Source organism: Poecilia reticulata, chromosome 3 (genome assembly GCF_904066995.2).
Source record: "Poecilia reticulata chromosome 3, P_reticulata-male-v2, whole genome shotgun sequence".
NCBI classification, from domain to species: Eukaryota; Metazoa; Chordata; class Actinopteri; order Cyprinodontiformes; family Poeciliidae; genus Poecilia; species Poecilia reticulata.
Window position 1 is genome coordinate 29,408,155 of NC_088832.1, and position 20,826 is coordinate 29,428,980.

Consider the following 20,826-nt stretch of genomic DNA (forward strand, 5'->3'; position numbering starts at 1 on the left):
AGGGCTTGTACAAAACTTTGAAGCAACTTTTGTAAACGAACCATCCCAGACACAGACTGAAAAGCAACATAAGGAATGTAATTCCACAAGACAAAGCCGCCCATGGGATCAAATCCTCTGAAATATAAATTAAATTTAATGACATCAATTTTCAGAGATGTTTTAAGAGGAAAAATCTGGAAGGTAAAATACATTTTAGTTTATACATTTGGAAAAATTCCCACCTTTGATCTCCAGAATCACAGTATTTATTCCCTGAAGCTCATTCCAGTGTTTCTGGAAGCATTTTGACGGCAGCAAAAGGCAACTATATGGACCCGAATCCCTTGAAACGGCACCTTCAATGGTGAAAGAGGCTTCCATCCGAGCAAGATCAAATACTTGTACTTGAAGGATGGTCTCATTCTTCTTCAGGTAACAGTAGATGAGTTGACAGTTATTGAGAGTGTGCAGGATTTGTGAAAAGGTGCATTTGAACTCAACGCTGCTTCCCTCATGAACTGTGAAGGGTCCAGCTATGGAGAGCTCTGCTGGGATGAAATTGGCTGCATAGCAGTTGGAGAAAATAAGAAATAAAAGCAGCTGCATGCTGAATTAAAAAGAATAAAATAAATACTCACGTATAATCAGAATCTCAGCAATGTCCTGTCCCTTCCTTTCTACATCAGAAAGGTTGTAATTTGTAGTGGAGTACAAGCAGCTGTAATTTCCACTGAGATTAAGATGAACATTAGACATTGTCAAAAGAACATCATCCACATTTTGCTTTGGTTTCAATTTCTGAAATACGTGTCCATCTTTCAGTAAAAAAACATAAAAAGAGGGGTATTTCTTTTGCCCGAATATGCTGCAGATTACATAAAGGTCACTGCCTTCGCTTATAGTTCTCTGCCGGACCAGAATCTTTACAGGATACATGTCTACAGAAAAAGACACACAGACAAATGTAGCAACATAACGTCTTAAAATACATCTTGTTCTGTTAAGTATTGTTTTAAATTGTGCTCACCTTTTGTCTGGCCAATGACCTGGTTTAGCAAAATGTCTTAAAGACAAAAAGTGTAGAGTCACATCAATGTTCATTGTGCAAAAATAATTAAAATGTAGATTTTGATTCTATCTGCTGTCAGTTTACTTACAGAAAACAACAAGTATTGTCTTCATCTTCAGCAGGACTCTGACTCGCTCACATAAACCTTCTAATCAGACCTGATGACTTGTTCCTGCACCTACAGACAAAGCAAGCAGGAACTATAACACATCACTTCCTTATTCTTCTTTGCTGGCCTACTGCATTTCTGCCCATTCTTCTTGCTAAATTTCTCACACTCAGATTGGATTGAGAGTCTCTGGAAGTAAAATTTCAAGTCTAGCAATGATTTTCTATTGGATTTAGTTCTGCATCTTCTTATACCAGTGACAAGGAAGAAGGCAGGTAGAGAGGATCGGGAGACATTTTGAGTTTCTTCTTGGTGGATTTTGTACAATGACAGGTTCATTTCTGCCATCTTTGATAAACCACAAAAAATGCATACTTATTACAATTCTCCTTAAGCTCCTCTCAGCTCCCCAGATCCACTCATTTCACATAGACCTGAAACACACCTGTACCTTTTTAGTCTGCATCATTAGAAGATTGAACTAAACAATACAGTCTAGACAAAGAAAGAGGAATGAGATTTATCTAATTAACAAATTCATCTTCACAGGTAAATGACTGGCAAAATATAACACTCGGTACCATAAACCAAGGACTATATGTGAAGTAAGGTTACAACAGCAATGTTAAACCTAAAGCATTTTAAATAACTGTAAAATAAAATGAAATAATTTATGAATGTTTAAGAAACAAGTGGAGAATAAATAACAGTTCAACCACTAGACCACAGCCCCAGCTGTGTTCTTCTCTTCATGGTTGTTGTGGATGTGGTTTGTTGTACAGTGTTAACTTTCTGCCAGAATAGCTTTTTGCATGTAGGTCAAAGTCTTTGCTCACCCTATGAGCAGAAAATCTCATGAGAATTACATCGAGGAGTTTGTGGTTGCAATTTGACATGATGGGTAAAGATGCTAGGGCTATGAATGCTGTTCAAAGCTTTGTGTATTCTGAACATTTCTTGAAGCAGCCATTTAGACTGTTATACATCAACATCTTTGAGCTTTAAAAGTAATTTTGTTCAGAAGGCAGAAGCCAGACAACGATCATGACACCTTCTGAATCCCATCACATATCTGTGGAAGATCTCATACAGAGCAGCCAAATGAGCACTGAGGAGACTTTATCTGAACTGACTGAGTCAGATTGCTATGGACTATTTGAGTAGGCTATTTAAAGTTATTATCATAGAAGTCTTTATCGCAGAGACAAACATAAGAATCATAAACCACATATATTTCTTTCTGTCTTTGCATTCCTTTTATGTTTAATAGAAGCTCACAATAGGATACAAAGTTTGTCATAATAAAAAAAAAAACCCTCTCTGACCTTCAGAGTCAATTTTTTGTAAGGGATGCGATTTGAGAGGCCTAAACATATTTACAAATGCAAACCACAATCAAAAGTGCTTCTGGTTGACTTTTTTTTCTTTCCTCTGAGGTCAAATACTACAAATATCATAACGTCATTTATAAAGAGGAAATAAAAGGTTCTCTATTTATGCGCCAAGCTTTATCAACATAACATTTTGAGTTTATAGTAATTAGTTGTCAATAATCAGCATTTCCCGTGTGTGTTTACATGTGAGAAGATGATACAGCAAAATGTTGCTGTACAAGGAGCAACCAATGGGCTCTTTGCACGTCAGCTTCCGCGTTCGGGGAAAAGCGGCTCGGTTGTTTCCGATCTATTGAAAATGGCATTTTACACTAGGTGTTTGCAGGGCTTGGTCGAGGTAAGTACATGACCCGAAGCCCCAACAAGGAAGCTGGAGAAAGGTTTTAAGATGTACGCCTCGTTATACATTCACTGACACAAAGATGAGTTTTATTTTCTTAAACTTTGTGGCTAACATTAGCTTCTGCTAGTAGGCAATCAAAGTTGCTGAACATTGTTCTTGTAAAAATGTGCTATTTAAGTATCTAAACATTCTAACCGATAACGTTTTTACGTTATTTTCAAGTATATTGTGTGTGTTTATTGTCGTTAGTGTCAGAGACTAATTGGGAGGTTACGGTTCGGGCTTTTAGCTTCCGAAGCCTGACGGAGCACAACAAGCCTCATAGCTTAACAGTAGCGCAGCTCTGGTGTCAGAGATCTGGTTCACCTGACTGTTCAGGTTCAAAGTTGCTGCTTTTAGAAAAATATGACCGTGTTGCTTAAGGTCTCCATGTTATTTCGTTTTATTACCTTTGCATGTTTCTTGCGAAGAGCTCAGATAGGACGGTGTTTACAGCAGTGTGTACAGGCGGATCAGTTGCTCGGCTGTCTGGCTGGTCTGCTCACTGGTTCCCATAAACTCGCTCTTTCAGGCTGAATACAGAAGTGATTCCATGGAAATAACTCAGGGAGGCTTCTTTATTTACCATCCGTCTCCCCCGGTAGTTTTAGGCTGAAGAAGCTTATCCGGAGTGATGTGAAGGCTGCAAACTTTGCTGTGCGGCGTTAGCTTTAACTGGTAGCGACGAATATTTACAAGCCACCTTCTTAATTCAGGGTTGCTTGGAAATGAATGGAAACTTAAAAGTTTCCATTCATTACATCTGTCTTAGGAAGACACCAATGTTCATAGTATTGCTTTTTTTGCGTATGAAATACGACTTTGTCTTTTTTAGCTGTCATGGTAACTCAAAGCGGAAACAAGTGAGCGGCATTGGTTCATGCAGATGTGACGTCAACGCCGTACGCGCAAAGAGCCCATAGCATGGCAGTCAGGTGAACTGTAGTAACAACCCATGACCAATCAATATCATCATTAATCATGATCATTTTGAGTTTACAGGATTTAGTTGTCAATCATCAGCATTTCCCGTGTGTGTTTACATGTGAGAAGATGGTACAGCAAAATGCTGTACAAGGAGCAACCAGGTGAACTGTAATAACAACCCATGACCACATGACGTCACCCTTTTGGAGCAGTCCGCATCATTGCTTGGGTTTTCATGAACACCTTGTCATTGTTAGGATTTTAATCCTTTATAAATTAAACTAAGGGCGTCTTTCACAGTATTATTTTAATAGCTGTAAAAAACAAACAAGCTTATTATAAAGCCTGAAATCTTCCAAAATGAAACTTTTATGTCTTTTTATACATAAGTAAACTTAAGTAATAAATTAAACAATGTAATCATATATTTTTTTTAAATGTTTACTTGTGATTGATTGCTACAAATTGTTTTCTTTGGTTTTAATGTTTTTCTATATGACATATCCAAACCAGAGCTTACACCCTTTGACAAAAATATTACTGTATTGCATCTCTAACACGAATGTGACTCTTAACGTCATACAGTCAAGAAAACACAGAAGAATTTAATTATTTTTCAATAATTCATTCAAAGAACTGTCTGTACTTTTTTTTCTAATAATCATGTGTTTTTTTACAAATGCAGTTGTGAACCATTTTGGTTTTTAATAAAAAATTGTATAACTTTTTGTCAAGAACATCATTACATCTGAGAGCAGCATCAGATGTGAAGAACAAAATTACTGAAGCTTTTGGTCAGTTACCTCAGAAAGTAATCTGGAGCTATAAAGGTAGCAAACCAGCCAATTTGGAAAAAACACTTTACTGGTTGACTGGATGCCACAAAAAGACCTTTTAGGACATCTAAAGGTGTAACTATTTGTGGCTCACGGAGGAACAATTGGAGTCCAGGAGGCCATTTACCATGGAGTACCAGTAGTGGGTTTACCTGTGTTTTATGACCAGTATGACAATCTTCTCCGACTGCAAGACAGAGGAGCAGCTAAGATCCTTACCTTAGCTACTGTGGACAAAGAGGACACATTTCTGAAAACTGTCAAAGAAGTACTGTCTGAACCATCCTACAGGATTAACATGCAGACTCTCCAGATTGCACAGGGATCAGCCAATGAAGCCGATCGATACCGCCCTCTTCTGGATAGAATTTGTAATAAGACACCAAGGTGCAGCTCATCTGAGAACCGAGTCCCACAGACTGCCTTGGTATTCCTACTACTCTGTAGATGTTTTCCTGTTCTTCCTGTTTGTTGTTGCAGTGATTACATTTTTAGTTGTTATGACTTTCAGATTGCTTTGTCTTGCAAAATGCTTGAAAGAAAAAACTAATCAAACGAAGAAAAAGTGACAAGGTTCTGTGTTGGTTATCATGATTTATTTTATTTCACACTGGATCTAGGTTTCTGTATTTCCTTCATTTAAACTGACCACATGTTGACTGAATATTTTATATGATATAAATATCTCGTTTCACTTAAGTGTTTAAGGGAAATAAGCACTTCCTTTAAGTCATTCTGCACTGTTACACATTAGGTGCAAGATTACTCATCTGTGGCTGCGATAAAAGTATGCAACAGCCAGCAATAAATGCCATTTGTCTCAAGAGGGAATTACATAAATCATAATTATTAAAAGCATTTCATAGCAAGTCATTTAAGAGGTCAGGTCAATAGCGACATCTACTGGTTATTCTTGAAAAATGCAATTCCCTGGTTTTCTTTTTTAAACTTTTCACAGCACTAATGATTGTAAATTTATTTGTTTTCACACTATTGGCTCCAAAATGTACTTTTTCAAAGAACTGAATAGACATTTTCTTATTCACTTTACAGAAATCAAGTGGACATAGTGAACATTGCAGCTATAGGTGTACTAACCAAAACAGTATTGCCATCAGCATTCAGTATTTACAGAGCAGAAAGTGAAACACATTGGTAAAATTAAATTAATTAAGCACACAACTAGTTGAACCCATAATGCTTCATAAAGTACACATAAGTACTCTCCAATAGACAAAACAAAAAAATAACCCAAAATAGTAGAATTTTCAACTAATACAAGTTTTCACGCAACTTGGAATTTTCACATTTTGTTATTATAAAACAAATTTCTTTGTGTTTCACTGGGATTTTACGCAGTAGAACATGCAGTGTATATTGATGAACAGTTTCCTTTACTTTGTTACAGCTAAATAAAAACCAACTTGATCCTGATGTTATGTAATGAATAAGCACAGTCTTGTGCATAGTTTCATTTCAGTGTAAGCAGAAGAAGTTCACAGTGGATTTGACTTCTATAACAATCTAACTTCTTGGCTAGTTTTACAGCCTCAAATAGATATTAGACTGAGTTTCACCATCCGTCGGGATGACAGTAAACACATTTTAAAATGACCCAGTCAAAATGGAGACCTAAGTCTTATTTTGAATCTATGTCACAGCTAGAAAACTGATTTTCACAGTCACTACCAAGCTGGATAGCATTCAAGTTGTTTTACAAGGAAGTGGCACAAAATTAAAACTGATAGAAACAAACTAATACAAATCCATGTATTCACACAAAACAAATATCATTTTAATTTTACTTTTCATTTTCAAAGTCATTTGAAATTATGTGACAAAATGTGAAAATTTCAAGTTGTATGAACAATGCACTGTCCTTGTGGCTAAATCTATCAGGTCAACACTGTTGCATTGTCCTGGAGTAGCACAAAAGCGAAATGAACAAAATAAATTCATGTAATGGATTTATGCATCACATTCAGGTGAAGTCTTGTTCTGGTGACTTTCATGATGACTTTTGTTGCTTTTTGAAAGAAGTGGCGTACAGCACACGTAACATACTTGGTCCTGCAGATGAATCATCTGTGGTGAAAAAACAGGAAGCTGTTAAGATGCATCTGTGCTTCTTTGTTTAGCACTTCTGTATTCACAGTTACATTCTAAAATATGATCGAAAGGTGTAGGAGCCATTTATTCTTTCTTGGGTTTATCGCCACCAGGGGGGGTATTTATTTTGAGTTCTGAGTGTCTGATGGGGGGATGGGTTATTTAAGGTCAACCATGATTCTGCTCAGGTGTGGTTAATAGGTAGAGGCAAACAGTTTTCTACTGTGCTTTGTTTGAATAGATGTCGAATTTATGTGGATCTTAAGGGAAACAGTAAGACAATGGACATTGCACTGAAAATAAATGACTTTATTTTAAGTCAAACGGAAGATCGGCATCCTGAATCTTAATTGATCGCACGTAAAACCAACGCCTTTCAACAACAACGACCAGTAGCCTAAAATATAGGATCTTAGCCGCTACAAAAGGCATTTCATGCATGTCTTTGAATTGTTTTACATTGCACACATTGAACACAAGGACTGTACAAGTGATGTCAAAGCCATTATAATGTACATGGAGTTTAATATTTTTTGTAATAATACAAGTAATAATAACTTATTCGATCTGTAATTAATATTTTTGAAGAAGAAAGTGATTAAAATCAGGTGCTGATGTTTAACATATCTAACTCATGATAATATATTTACAGACTGAAAGTAAATGATGACCTCCTACCTGGAATAACGCTGTAAATTCCCTCACATGAGTCATCGGTCACATCCTTTGTTGTCTCAAAATGCTGTTGATTTCTGATGAAAAAATGTCGTCAGGTTAAATGCTAGACACAACTTTTACTCCAGCAAAATAAATAAAAATAGCTAAATACAGTGTGTTGCTAACATTAATTGTCCTTTAACATTTCACATTTCTGTCACGTCACAAACCTTACTGAGGTTGTTATTGGCTCAGATTCGACAGCAAGTGGCCCTGCAAGTTGGTCCTCGTTTGAAACCCACTCCTTGTTGCTGACAACAGGAAGGTTTGCATAAGGAAGGGCATTCAGTATAAAACTTGTGCTAAGTCCATCTGTCTGTGGATTGGGGGAGACTGCTGCGCTGTGGCAACTGCTTGGAAGGAGAAGCGGAAAGGAGAACATCAACAAACACAAACCAGACAATAACTGTGAAGTGGAAGAAAAATTATGCATGATTTTTAGTTTTTGATACAAATAAACATCTGAATATTACTGAATCGGTGCTTTTCAGAACCACTTTCCTCTGAAGTCACAGCAAGTTTTGGGGGTTTGCATCAGTCAACTTTACAATGATAGAAAATCACATTCTTGCAGGTTCTTCTTTACAAAGTAACTCAGTATCAGTCAAATTAGAGGGAGAATATATTTCAACATAAATTTTTAACCCACAAATTAGCAATTGGATTTTGCCTGGACTTACACTGGGTCATTCTAACACATGAATATTTATATAAGCTGGTGGTTTGAGAAGGCTGCATGCAACTGCATGTTACACATATTGGATTTTTATTAATAAAAAATATAGATATAAACAAACAAATTGATTACAGATCATATAAAGACTGATTTGCAAACTTACTCTTCTTCGCCCTCTGTGCTGAAAGAATTCTCTTCTTCTGACCCTTGAAAGAGGAAGATTAAATCATTTCAGTGAGATTTTGTACTCATGTTTTTATCATAAAAAATCTTGAACTTTAAAGCAGGAGAAAATTATGAAAGTTCAGAAACATTTACAATTCAACAGGCTTTGCCTTAAGCATTATAAACTTTGAAAGAGAAAAAAAATATTTCCTTTGTTTATTAATAAAAAAAGTATTTAAATTGAAGCAGATGAGTGAGAATAATTTCCCTGTCAAATCATTAAAGATCTCTTAAAGAATAGATTTTCTAAAGAGTCTCTTTTTGTTGATTCTAACCTACATACCCTCTTGAGGTTCCACATCTGTCGGTGCCAACACATCTGTATTCTGCTGCTCACTATCAAAATGAGAAAACACACAATTCAAACAGAAAGCAAATTCTTCCTCATGTATTACATTTACATTAAATTACATCATTTTCTGTTAATTTATCCCGTCTGCCAACAGGAAGTGCAGCTAAACAAAGACTCACCATGGCTTGTACAAAACTTTGAAGCACCTTTTATAAACGAACCATCCCAGACACAGACTGAAAAGCAACATAAGGAATGTAATTCCACAAGACAAAGCCGCCCATGGGATCAAATCCTCTGAAATACAAATTAAATTTAATGACATAAATTTTCAGAGATGTTTTAAGAGGAAAATGTGGAACGTAAAATACATTGTGGAAAAATTCCCACCTTTGACCTCCAGAATCACCGTATTTATTCCCTGAAGCTCATTCCATTGTTTCTGGAAGCATTTTGATGGCAGCAAAAGGCAACTATATGGACCCGAATCCCTTGAAACGGCACCTTCAATGGTGAAAGAGGCTTCCATCCGAGCAAGATCAAATACTTGTACTTGAAGGATGGTCTCATTCTTCTTCAGGTAACAGTAGATGAGTTGACAGTTATTGAGAGTGTGCAGGATTTGTGAAAAGGTGCATTTGAACTCAACGCTGCTTCCCTCATGAACTGTGAAGGGTCCAGCTATGGAGAGCTCTGCTGGGATGAAATTGGCTGCATAGCAGTTGGAGAAAATAAGAAATAAAAGCAGCTGCATGTGGAATTAAAAAGAATAAAATAAATACTCACGTATAACCAGAATCTCAGCAACGTTCTGTCCTTTCCTTTCTACATCAGAAAGGTTGTAATTTGTAGTGGAGTACAAGCAGCTGTAATTTCCACTGAGATTAAGATGAACTTTAGATATTGTGAAAAGAACATCCTCTAAATTTTGCTTTGGTTTCAATTTCTGAAATCCTTGTCCATCTTTCAGTAAATAAACATAAAAAGAGGGGTATTTCTTTTGCCCGAACAGGCTGCAGGTTAAGTAAAGGTCACTGCCTTCGCTTATAGTTCTCTGCCGGACCAGAATCTTTACAGGATACATGTCTACAGAAAAAGACACACAGACAAATGTAGCAACATAACGTCTTAAAATACATCTTGTTCTGTTAAGTTTTGTCATAGATTTTGCTCACCTTCTGTCTGGCCAATGACCTGGTTTAGCAAAATGTCTTGAAGACAAAAAGTGTAGAGTCACATCGATGTTCATTGTGCAAAAATAATTAAAATGTAGATTTTGATTCTATCTGCTGTCAGTTTACTTACAGAAAACAACAAGTATTGTCTTCATCTTCAGCAGGACTCTGACTCGCTCACATAAACCTTCTAATCAGACCTGATGACTTGTTCCTGCACCTACAGACAAAGCAAGCAGGAACTATAACACATCACTTCCTTATTCTTCTTTGCTGGCCTACTGCATTTCTGCCCATTCTTCTTTCTAAATTTCTCAGTCAGATTGGATTGAGAGCATCTCTGGAAATAAAATTTCAAGTCTAGCAATAGTTTTTCTATTGGATTTAGTTCTGCATCTTCTTATACCAGTGACAAGGAAGAAGGCAGGTAGAGAGGATCGGGAGACATTTTGAGTTTCTTCTTGGTGGATTTTGTATGATGACGGCTTCATTTCTGCCATCTTTGATAAACCACAAAAAATGCATACTTTAATTCTTACAATTCTCCTTAAGCTCACATAAGCTTAAGGAGAATTGAGCTTGAGAATTTAGAACTGAAAGATGGACATGTATTTCAGCTCCCCAGATCCACTCGTTTCACATAGACCTGAAACACACCAGTAACTTTTTAGTCTGCATTATTAGATTAAACTAAACAATACAGTCTAGACAAAAAAAAGAGGAATAAGATTAATAAACTCATCTTCACAAGTAACTGACTGGCAAAATATAACACTCTATACAACAAACCAAGGATTATATGTGAAGAAAGTTTACAACAGCAATGTTAAACCTGGAGCATTTTAAATAACTGTAAAAAAAATGAAATAACTTCATGAATGTTTAAATCTCATGAGAATTACATTGAGGAGTTTGTGGTTGTAATTTGACAGAATGGGTAAAGATGCTAGGGCTATGAATGCTATTCAAAGCTCTGTACATCCTGAACATTTCTTGAAGCAGCCATTTAGACTGTTATACATCTGTTATACTGTTTAAAAGTAATTTTGTTCAGAAGGCAGAAGCCAGACAACGATCATGATACCCTCTGAACAGGGGAGCCGTACAGGGGGGAAAAGTTAGGACAATTCTAAGGGCCCCTGACCGACAAGTTACTATGCTGCTAAGAAAAATAATAAAGTCAGGTTTTAAAAAAAGATAGAAAAATAGAGAGAGGGAGAGAGAAGAGTGTCAATATTTAGCCCAGTTTTTCTCCAAGAGAGGTGGGTAGACTGTGTGAGATTATCAACCATTCAGCATAGTTAGTTTAGCTACAGACTACTGTTTGCCTCCTTTTCGTTAGCATTTAATGATTTAAGGAAAAAAATTACCAAGATATTCATATATTTAACTTGTCCCTGTACCTTTTACCACACTTAGCAACAGATGAGTCGGTTAGCAGCAGCTCTAACCCACATCCCTCCTGATCAGTCCTCTCTTAAGTGAAATTAAAGCTACAGTATGCAACTATTTAATTTATTTTTTATTTTTTCACATATTTGTTGAAACTGCTATTATATCGTGACAGTACGGTATAAGAGATAATCTGTGAAAAATCTGTTTCCTCTGCCTTCTAACAGTACTATCTAGAAACAACCAATCAGTGGGAGGAGAGTTTTAGTGTTGTCAATCACAATCTCATGTGGCTCATCCTCCTTTCCCTTGCTCTGTGCTATGCTGTAGCTAGTGCAGCCTGTTGTGAATGCTCAGTTTGGTTAGCATAGTTACCAATGATGGCAGATAAACATTTGTCCTGTAATAATAAGTTGTTTTTCCACCATTAGCACATTTAGCAGTGAGTGAATGAGGTTGATTGACAGCACTAAGACCGTCCTGCTGGTTCTGATTGGTTGCTTTTGGTCAGAACAGCGCATTACTTTAGCAACAGTAATTCAGGAAGGAAATGGAGGAGACTGATTGTTTTCACAGATTATATGTCTCATTTACAAATGTGGAGAAAACATATTTTTTAGTAAAGTTATGTACTGTAGATTGAATAAAATGGAACTACACAGTATTTTTTGAGAAGTCTGGATTGCTTTATGTATATTTTGCATGTTGCTTTTGACTGTTGCTCATGGGGAGAGATATTTCAGTAATCTAAAACTAATAGAAAAAATGTAAGCAACCTACTTGCATACTGAATGTGGACTGTTGGATGTACAATTTATGAGCAGTAAATATTGTGCTAATTATCAGTATTGAACCAAAGAAAGCAAGGCAGATGCAAGTCTTTAAAATTGTGACGCTTTTTATGGGTCAAATAGACTCAAAAAATTATACCAGCATCTACGTGGGTTAAGGGGGTGGGGGGCAATTTAATTTTTGTCAGGGGGCCCACGATTCCTGGCGGCGCCCCTGCCTCTTAAACCCTTTCACACAGTATCTATGGAGAGCAGCCAAATGAGCACTGAGACTTTATCTGAACTGACTTTGAGTCAAATTGCTATGGGTTATTTTAGTGGGCTATTTAAAGTTGTTATCATAGACGTCTTGATCGCAGAGACAAACATAGGAATCATAAACCACATATATTACTTTCTGTCTTTGCATGCCTTTTATATTTAGTAGAAGCTCAAAATAAGATACAAAGTTTGTCATAATAAGAAAACCCTCTCTGACCTTTAGAGTCCATTTTCTGTCAGGCATGCAATTTGAGAGGACTAAACATGCAAACCACAATCAAAAGTGCTTCTGGTTGACTTTTATTTCTTTCATTTGACATCAAATACTATTAATATAATAAAGTCATTCATATAGAAAAAAAAGGTTCTCTCTTTTTGCACCAACTTTATCAACATAACATTTTGAGTTTACAGTATTTAGTTGTTAAACATCAACATTTCCGGTGTGTTTTTACACGTGAGAAGATGGTACAGCAAAATGTTGCTGTACAAGGAGCAACCAATAAGATGACAAGTCGGGTCAGGGGCGCAACTACATATTTGTGAGGTGGATGCGAAAACATCATCGGCGCCCCCCCCTCCCAGTTTCTCAGGTTTCCTCCCTTAGTCACGCACTTGGAACATACATTGTCACATATTATATCAGGTGAAATTTTCAATCATAAGCAAATAAGAAGTTTATTAGAGTACAAATATTTAACGCAATTTAACAGCAAGGGCACTCAGTGCTCAACATTTCGTGTTTTGGAAATATGAAATCTTAACAGCTTGCACTCCTTGTCAGAGTTTTAACATTTATGGAATTTAAATTGTTACATTCCGTGACATAAATCTTGTGTTAAATAGGCTTAAACCACAATATAAAGTCAAACCACAATATAAATGAAACTTTAATTTAAATCATCTCCTTGTTGGATAACAGTTACTGATTGGACATTGCATCTAATCTGACTTATCAGATACATCACATCACCACTGTAGTAGTATTGAATAAGACATTTAAACTTAAGTGTCCCCCTGCCAAAAAGGTTGGTAAAATAGGTAACCAACCTTTTTGAGTCTAAGGGCTAAAGTGACTCTAAGGAATTTGTCTGATACACACATGAACTTGAACAACTCATCTTTAATTAAAGAATCCATAATGCATATGAGTGAAAAAATTACGCCCTGGAGAGCTAAGTGTTGGACCATAGCTGGGCACTGCCACAACAGCTTTAGCTTTCCGTGTTAATATTTCCTGAGTTTTATTTAGGTCATTCTTACACTAGTGTGCGGTTATGTGTCTGTGACAGGTTTATGTATCAGATATTCATAGAAATACGAAACAAATCGCGTCCCTTAATGGTTTAATAGGGGAGGCAACTTTTAACAGCCAAATATGGGACGATTCCGTATTAGGCTAGCTTTAGCTAACCTGATTATTTACCACCCTCCTGTCCTGCTAATACACTGACGGTACTTACCTACTATCTTTCAACCACATTGAAAGGCTTTTTTTCATCCCGCCAACATCTTTATCCTTCTCACTTTTCCGTTTTCTGTTTTGCGCCCCGGACAGCTTTTTTTTCTGCCGCTCCATTTTGTCAAGTGCACTACGAGTGGAAATCTAAAATAAAAAAATTCAAAAGGCGCGCCTGCGTTCTCTTAGGGGCAAGTGCACAGCCACCTGTATGGGAAGGGAGAGCGACGTGAAGGAGCTGAGGGGCGCCTAATCAGTGCGGTTTCCCTGTTAATGATCATTTCATTCTGTTAAATATAGAAAATGCCAACAAGAAAAAAACTTTTTTCGAGACGGGGTTTTGGCGCCCCCTCTAGTGCTGCGCCCCTATGCGTTGCATACCCTGCATACCCACTTTTTGCGCCACTGAGTCGGGTGAACTGTAATAGCAACCCATGACCACATGATGTCACCCTTTTGGAGAAGTCCGCATCATTGCTTGGGTTTTCATGAACACATTGTTAGTGTTAGGATTTTAATCCTTAATAAATTAAACTAAATGTGTCTCTCACAGTGTTGTTTTAATAGCTGTAAAAAAAATCAAGCTTATCATAAAGCCTGAAATCTTATAAAATGACACTTTTATGTCTTTTTATAGATAAGGACTCTAAATGAAACAATGTATCGTTTTTATTTTTATTTTTTGGCTGAAATGTTTACTTGTGATTGACTGCTACAAATTGTTTTCTTTGGTTTTAATGTTTCTCTATATGACATATCCAAACCAAAGCTTAGAACTTACTATGTCACAATTTTGACAAAAACATTACTTCTTGCATCTCTAACAAATCTAACGTCATAGAGTCATAAAAACACAGAATAAATTAATTCAATAATGTATTCAAAGAACTGTCTGTACTTGGTTATCATGATTTACTTTATTTCACTCTGGATCTAGGTTTCTGTATTTCCTTCATTTAAACTGACCACATGTTGACTGAATATTTTGTATGATATAAATATCTTGTTTCACTTAAGTCTTTAAGGGAAGTAATGTACTTCCCGTAAGTCATTCTGCACTGTTACACATTAGGTGCAAGATTACTCATCTGTGGCTGCGATAAAAACAAAGTGCAACAACCAGAAATAAATGCCATTTGTCTCAAGAGGGAATTGCATAAATCATATTTATTATAGCATTTCATAGTAAGTCATTTAAGAGTTCAAGTTAGTCTTGGAAAATCCAATTCCCTGGTTTTCTTTTTCCTACTTTCAAACTTTTCACAGCACTAATGATTGCAAATAAAAAAAATTATTTACATTGTTGGCTCCAAAATGTACTTTTTCAAGAACTGAATAGACATTTACTTATTGACTTATTTGCTTTACAGAACTCAAGTGGACATTGTGAACATTGCAGCTATAGGTGTACTTACCAAAACAGTATTGCCATCAGCATTCAGTATTTACAGAGCAAAACGTGAAGCACATTGGTAAAATTAAATGAATTAAGCACACAACTAGTTGAGCCCCACAATGCTTCAGAAAGTACACATGAGTACTCTCCAATAGACAAAAAACCCCAATCCAAAATAGTAGAATTTTCAACTTAATTCAAAGGTTTTCATACAACTTGGAATTTTCACATTTTGTCATTATAAAACAACAAATTTCTATGTGTTTCACTGGAATTTTATGCAGTAGAACATGCAGTGTAAATAGATGAACAAGATAAATGACAGATTTTTTTTTTACAAATTGAAATCGTATAAATATGGTGTGTGTTTTTGTGAACAGTCTCCTTTACTTTGTTACAGCTAAATAAAAACCAGTGCAACCTACTTGATCCTGATGTTATGTAATGAACATCACTTGTGTGTTCATTACATACAAATGATGAACACTTGTATGTATAGTTGTGTGTAGTTTCACTTCAGTGTAAGTAGAAGAAGTTCACAGTCACTTCTATAACAATATCCTCACTTATTAGTTTTGCAGCCTCCAATAGACATGAGAGAGTTTTACCTTCCATCAGGATGACAGTAAACATATTTTAAAATGACCCAGTCGAAAATGGAGTCCCAAGTCTAATTTTGAATGTATGGCACAACTGGAAATGTGATTTTTACAGTCCCAAGCTTGATGGAGTTCAAGTTGTTTTACACGGAACTGATCCTTGTAAAACACAAACCAGAGAATAACTGTTAGGTGGAAGAAAAATTATGCATGATTTTTAGTTTTTGTTACAAATAAACATCTGAAAATTACTGAATCGGTCATTTTCAGAACCACTTTCCTCTCAAGTCACAGCAAGTTTTGGGGGTATGCATCAATAAACTTTACAATGATAGAAAATCACATTCTTGCAGGTTCTTCTCTACAAAATAACTCAGTATCAGTCAGATTAGAGGAAGAATGGATTTGAACATTAATTTTTAACCCACAAATTAACAATTGGATCTGGTCTGGACTTTGACTGGGTCATTCTAACATATGGATATTTATATAAACTGATGGTTTGGACACAATTTTACGATGATCGGAGTGAAGAGGGCTACATATATCTGCATGTTACACATATTGGATTGTTATTAATAAAACATATTGTTGGATTAATTCCTCCCTTCCACTAGAGAGCTCTATAATTGCTTTGTATTGGTACGTGAATTAACGTGTAGAGTAGCGGTTCTCAACGTGGGCGGTACCGCCCCCCAGGGGGCGTTCAGAGGACGGCAGGGGGCGCTGGCGGACATTTTTACAAAAGGGGGTCGCTGGGATGCCTTTGGGGGGCGTTTAGTCGAAGGTAAACTTTACACCTTAAATGCTCAACAATACCAGTTTAGACTTTGAGCAACTTGGTGAAACTGTATTGTGTAACATTAAACCATGCTTGGCTGCAACTGTATCGATGGCAGCTCTTCTTCTACTCAGTGTTTGTTAGCTTCTGTTAGCTTCTTGGCGCAGCTCCGTTCTCCTGCTACTGGAGCTAGAATCACGATACCCTCACTGTATATCCCACTGAAAAATGAACCCATTAAAATAAAGAAATCCCTCCATGGGTGATACCTCGATAGAGAGCGTTCATTTTATAGCGTTAACACGGTGCTGTAAGTGGTCCGGTATGAAACGGGGGTGATAGAACAACACAGCACTTTTAAATTCAAAATCAGAATGCAGAAATTGTTTCCGTTGTTTTAAAAGGTTTATGTCAGTCTGCCTTTTCCCCATCGATACTCTTCCCGACCGCTATGCACCTTAGGGGCTTAAAAAAAGACAGCACATCGCGCAAAACTCTGAAACAGGAGAAGCGGGACATAAAACGGAGCGACGAACTAGATGTGAATTATGGCATAAAAACAGAGAATCCGACGCTGAACAGTGAAAAATCAACACATGATGTGAAACACATCATGTGTTGATTAGGCGACGCAGCAGGTGATGAAGATTACTGGTGGTGAGCGTCAATAAACGATAAAATAAATGTAGCAACAGGAAAGAAACTAAAGTGGACATAGCAATAAACCAAGAGAGGATAATACTAATCAAATGAAACTAAATGAAAATGAATGAAGAACAAAATGCAAGAATAAATTAAGAAACTAAAGTAAATACAGAGGAATAAACTGGTATGGCAAGACCTTTCGAGCAATAATTAATACAGAGGACTGTATGGCAAGAATAAACAGACACTATTTCCAGACAAAAGGTAAAATAATATTGTTCAAATGTGATGGGTTTGTTGAGGCCACATCTAGTACTGAGAATAAATATATCTTAAAGACCATAACAGTAAAGAACTGATAACTTATTTATGTTTTTAATTAGATTTGATATATTTATTTCTTCAATATTATTTTTCATGTCAGTGTTAATGTCATGAGGCTGATGACTCCATGACACTTTCAATTTGACTTATTAGGATTTGATTAAGAACCAGATTTGTTCTTTGTAATTTCTGTCCAGTAAAACTATTAATCTATAAATCAATAGACAGGTCTATATAAAGATATAATCCATGTTTCTGTGTCATATTTGTATGGCATTAAAAGGATCTGGAACTTTTGTTTTTCCACTGAAAGCTCTGGTTTACACAATAAATGCCATGTGGGTGAAGTTTTATGGATGATACTCTGATGTCCTATTCTCCTGAAGGCAGCACAGAGCTGCACCACCAGAAACGGACAAACACTGAAAAGAAGAAGAGCTATGATTAATGTAGTTACAGTTCTACCCATGTTTTAATGTTGCAGAGCTCAGTCATTTTGCAAATAGTTCAAAGTTTAAACTGGCATGTTGTACATCTTTTATCTGGTCATTTTGTGCAAGATTTAACAACTAGAAAATGGCACAAAATAAGAATTTTTTTCCACTTTGATTGGCTGCTGCAAGGCCTAACGATTTTTACTTGTATGTTCTTTGCATTTTTTGTAGACACCTGTGAAAATAATTTCTATTCCCATGACTTTTTTGTTCTCTGGGAAATTATTTATGATGATAAATACAGAAAAAAGCATAAAAATCAAAACATCTACAATAGTGATAGTAATATTAATGATAAAATAATGGTCAGTGCAAAGTAACCTACAAATTTTTGGTGGGGGGCGGTGAGGGACATGGATAAAGGCTAGTTTTTTGAGCGCTGGCCCAAAAAACGTTGAGAAACACTGGTGTAGAGGAAGAAAAACTGACAGCAGACCAGTAGTGTGCTTAGGCTGCCGTTAGCTGAAACTAACAAGCTGAATCTCCCATAAAATCATATCATGAGTGTTGGCCAACGTGGTGAGTTATATTAATGCTGTAAGCTGTGAGGAGAAAAGTTTTTGCTATCTGTTCTAAGCATCCGCTTGGTGAATTTGCTAGAGCTAATTAGCCAAATGCTAGCTGTTGTTTGCTGCACTGTGATATTTGAATGCAGACACTTATTATATTACGAAGCGTTCTAAGAGTAAACCTTGGTTTATAACCGACTAGTCAAGCCAAGCTCTTACATCTATGTTTAAGTTTGTGTTTATTGAATATTGCAATACTAAGTATTGACGTTTTGTTTGTCTTTTTTTCATTTTATTTACAGTTTAACCGGCATGTCCGTTGTTGAGGAAAAATGACTATTTTTAGTGTTTAACACAGTTTAAACCTTTTAGAACAAATTTCTTAATTTTGAACAGGTTTCTGTTAGTGATTTGAAACATACTATTGCTGCGTAAGTATTGAATAGAGATCTGCAGGAGAGCTTCGGCTCAGACCCCTGGGGTCTTATCATTAAAGACAGAAGGTCATAAATTAACATATGCAGGAAGGTGGACAGTATCACTTGAATTACTCTGAGAAAGGGAACTTTGGTCGGTTCACATAACCAGGATGAGAAGTCTTCCAAAACTAACATCTGATATGGTGCAAAAAACTGAATATAACATAAAATGTTTTAAATCACTAACATTTAATTTGTAAGACATTTTTCTTAGTTATTAATAGTATGCTCTGACTGAAAATTGTATTATTTTGTTTAGAATTAATTTAGTCAATGATGAATGTATTTGAAATTGTATTATTTCTGACTATATTAGAATCAAATGGAAATTTTTTGTTTAGTATTAGAACATATTTAGGTTTATGGTGAATGAATGTCTTAATTCTTATTTGTTTCTAATTCCTAATTAGAAACAGGAATTGTACTTCATTATTTTCTGTTTAGTATCTATTGCTTTAGGTTTGATATCAGGACTAAACTTTGGAGATGCTGAGTGCAGAAGAACAAACTGGGTTCCTGGAAGATAAACTTTTTCTTGAATTAAAATACAGAATTAAAGGTTTGTTCCTGGCAGAGCGGGAGAGAAACCAGAATTTCACAGCTACCTGTGAGGTTCCTTCATCTGTTTCTCTTTGCCCAGATGGCTGTAGAGCCGCAGGAGGCCGGATAGTGTTAAGAAAATAAATTTAAAATAAGTTAGTTTTAGAATTTATCATGAATTGATTGAAATACCATAATTATAGTTTTAAAATTTATAACATATTCTGACCTATTGATCTGTATTTTACTGTAGTTAAAGCAGATGGTTTGCCAAGATCTCTGATCTGCTCTTTGTCTGTCTGGGAAACAATCAGTAGGAAGTTCTAGCTTTTCACACTGATCTGTGAAAGCCATAAACCACCATGAATTCGGAGAGTCTGCTTCTACCTTATTTAACAAAAGATGTTTGATCTTGTGAACAAATTGCAGGGACTTTTCTAAATTTAAAAGGGCCAGAGATGCCTTCCAGTTGATCAACTAGAGATACGCCTTATTTGAATACATTAAGAGGAAAACACACCTAGAAGTATAAAAGTTTGTGCACAAGGGAAACAATTCAGAAAAAGCTGATTTATTTTACTTCTGCACCAGCTCTTTCTCTAAGGACGTCCTTGATATTTCTTTGTCTTCTTGTCTCAGGTAACAATGTTTGTATCTGTGTTTCTTCAGTTTCCTGTACTATCTTATACGTTCTTCTGATTGGATTAAAATTCTGTAATTCGGTGACGTCAACACGCATTGTTGTGTTTCTGTCCCCACACGTGGCCATGCGAGAGAACCCGGGATCAACAGGAAGAATCAGAGCCAGATTTTTTGCTAAATTTAATTGTATAAAAATTTTTCCTTAACACCGTGTAAAAGCACTCCGCAATAAAATTAACAACTACAACAAAGGCTATCTTATGTTCTTTGTAACACGCACATACAAACAGACAAATTGATTGCAGATCTTATAAAGACTAATTTGCAAACTTACTCTTCCTCTTCATGCTGAAAGAATTCTCTTCTTCTGATTCTTGAAAGAGGATGATTAAATTATTAAAAACTACAAAGAACCAACTATTAGTCATTCCAATAGGATTTTATACTTATGTTCTTTATGATAAAAAAATCTTTAAGAACTTTAAAGCATGCGATTATGAAAGTTTAGAAACATTTACAATTCAACAGGCTTTGCATTCAGCATTAGGTAAGGTAACTTTATGTATATAGCACATTTTCAGCAACAAGGCAATTGAAAGTACTTTACATGAATTAAAAGGA

General features: G+C 36.0%; 1 protein-coding gene and 1 long non-coding RNA gene across 2 annotated transcripts; both read right to left on the reverse strand.

The window, feature by feature from the left end:
• Positions 1-5,280: 5,280 nt before the first annotated feature.
• On the reverse strand, positions 5,281-8,044 carry LOC145551001 (uncharacterized). The gene is made up of 3 exons (XR_014086762.1): positions 7,696-8,044; positions 7,487-7,560; positions 5,281-6,784 (listed from the first exon to the last, which is right to left on the reverse strand). It is a non-coding gene; the product is annotated as an uncharacterized LOC145551001 (long non-coding RNA).
• Positions 8,045-8,360: 316 nt separating this feature from the next.
• LOC145551015 (uncharacterized) lies at positions 8,361-10,078 on the reverse strand. Its single transcript, XM_081604875.1, has 5 exons — positions 9,505-10,078; positions 9,109-9,429; positions 8,898-9,015; positions 8,710-8,762; positions 8,361-8,407 (listed from the first exon to the last, which is right to left on the reverse strand). Exons 1-5 carry the CDS (start codon positions 9,878-9,880, stop codon positions 8,361-8,363), a joined length of 915 nt encoding a protein of 304 aa, XP_081461001.1. The 5' UTR covers positions 9,881-10,078.
• Positions 10,079-20,826: the final 10,748 nt, after the last annotated feature.

Coding starts and splice junctions, on each gene's coding strand:
- LOC145551015 (XM_081604875.1), bottom strand. CDS start 9,880: ATGACAAAACTTAACAGAACAAGATGTATTTTAAGACGTTATGTTGCT. Junction 9,016..9,108: donor GGTGATTCTGGAGGTCAAAG/GTGGGAATTTTT, acceptor TTTGTATTTCAG/AGGATTTGATCCCATGGGCG. Junction 8,408..8,709: donor AGATGTGGAACCTCAAGAGG/GTATGTAGGTTA, acceptor TCCTCTTTCAAG/GGTCAGAAGAAGAGAATTCT.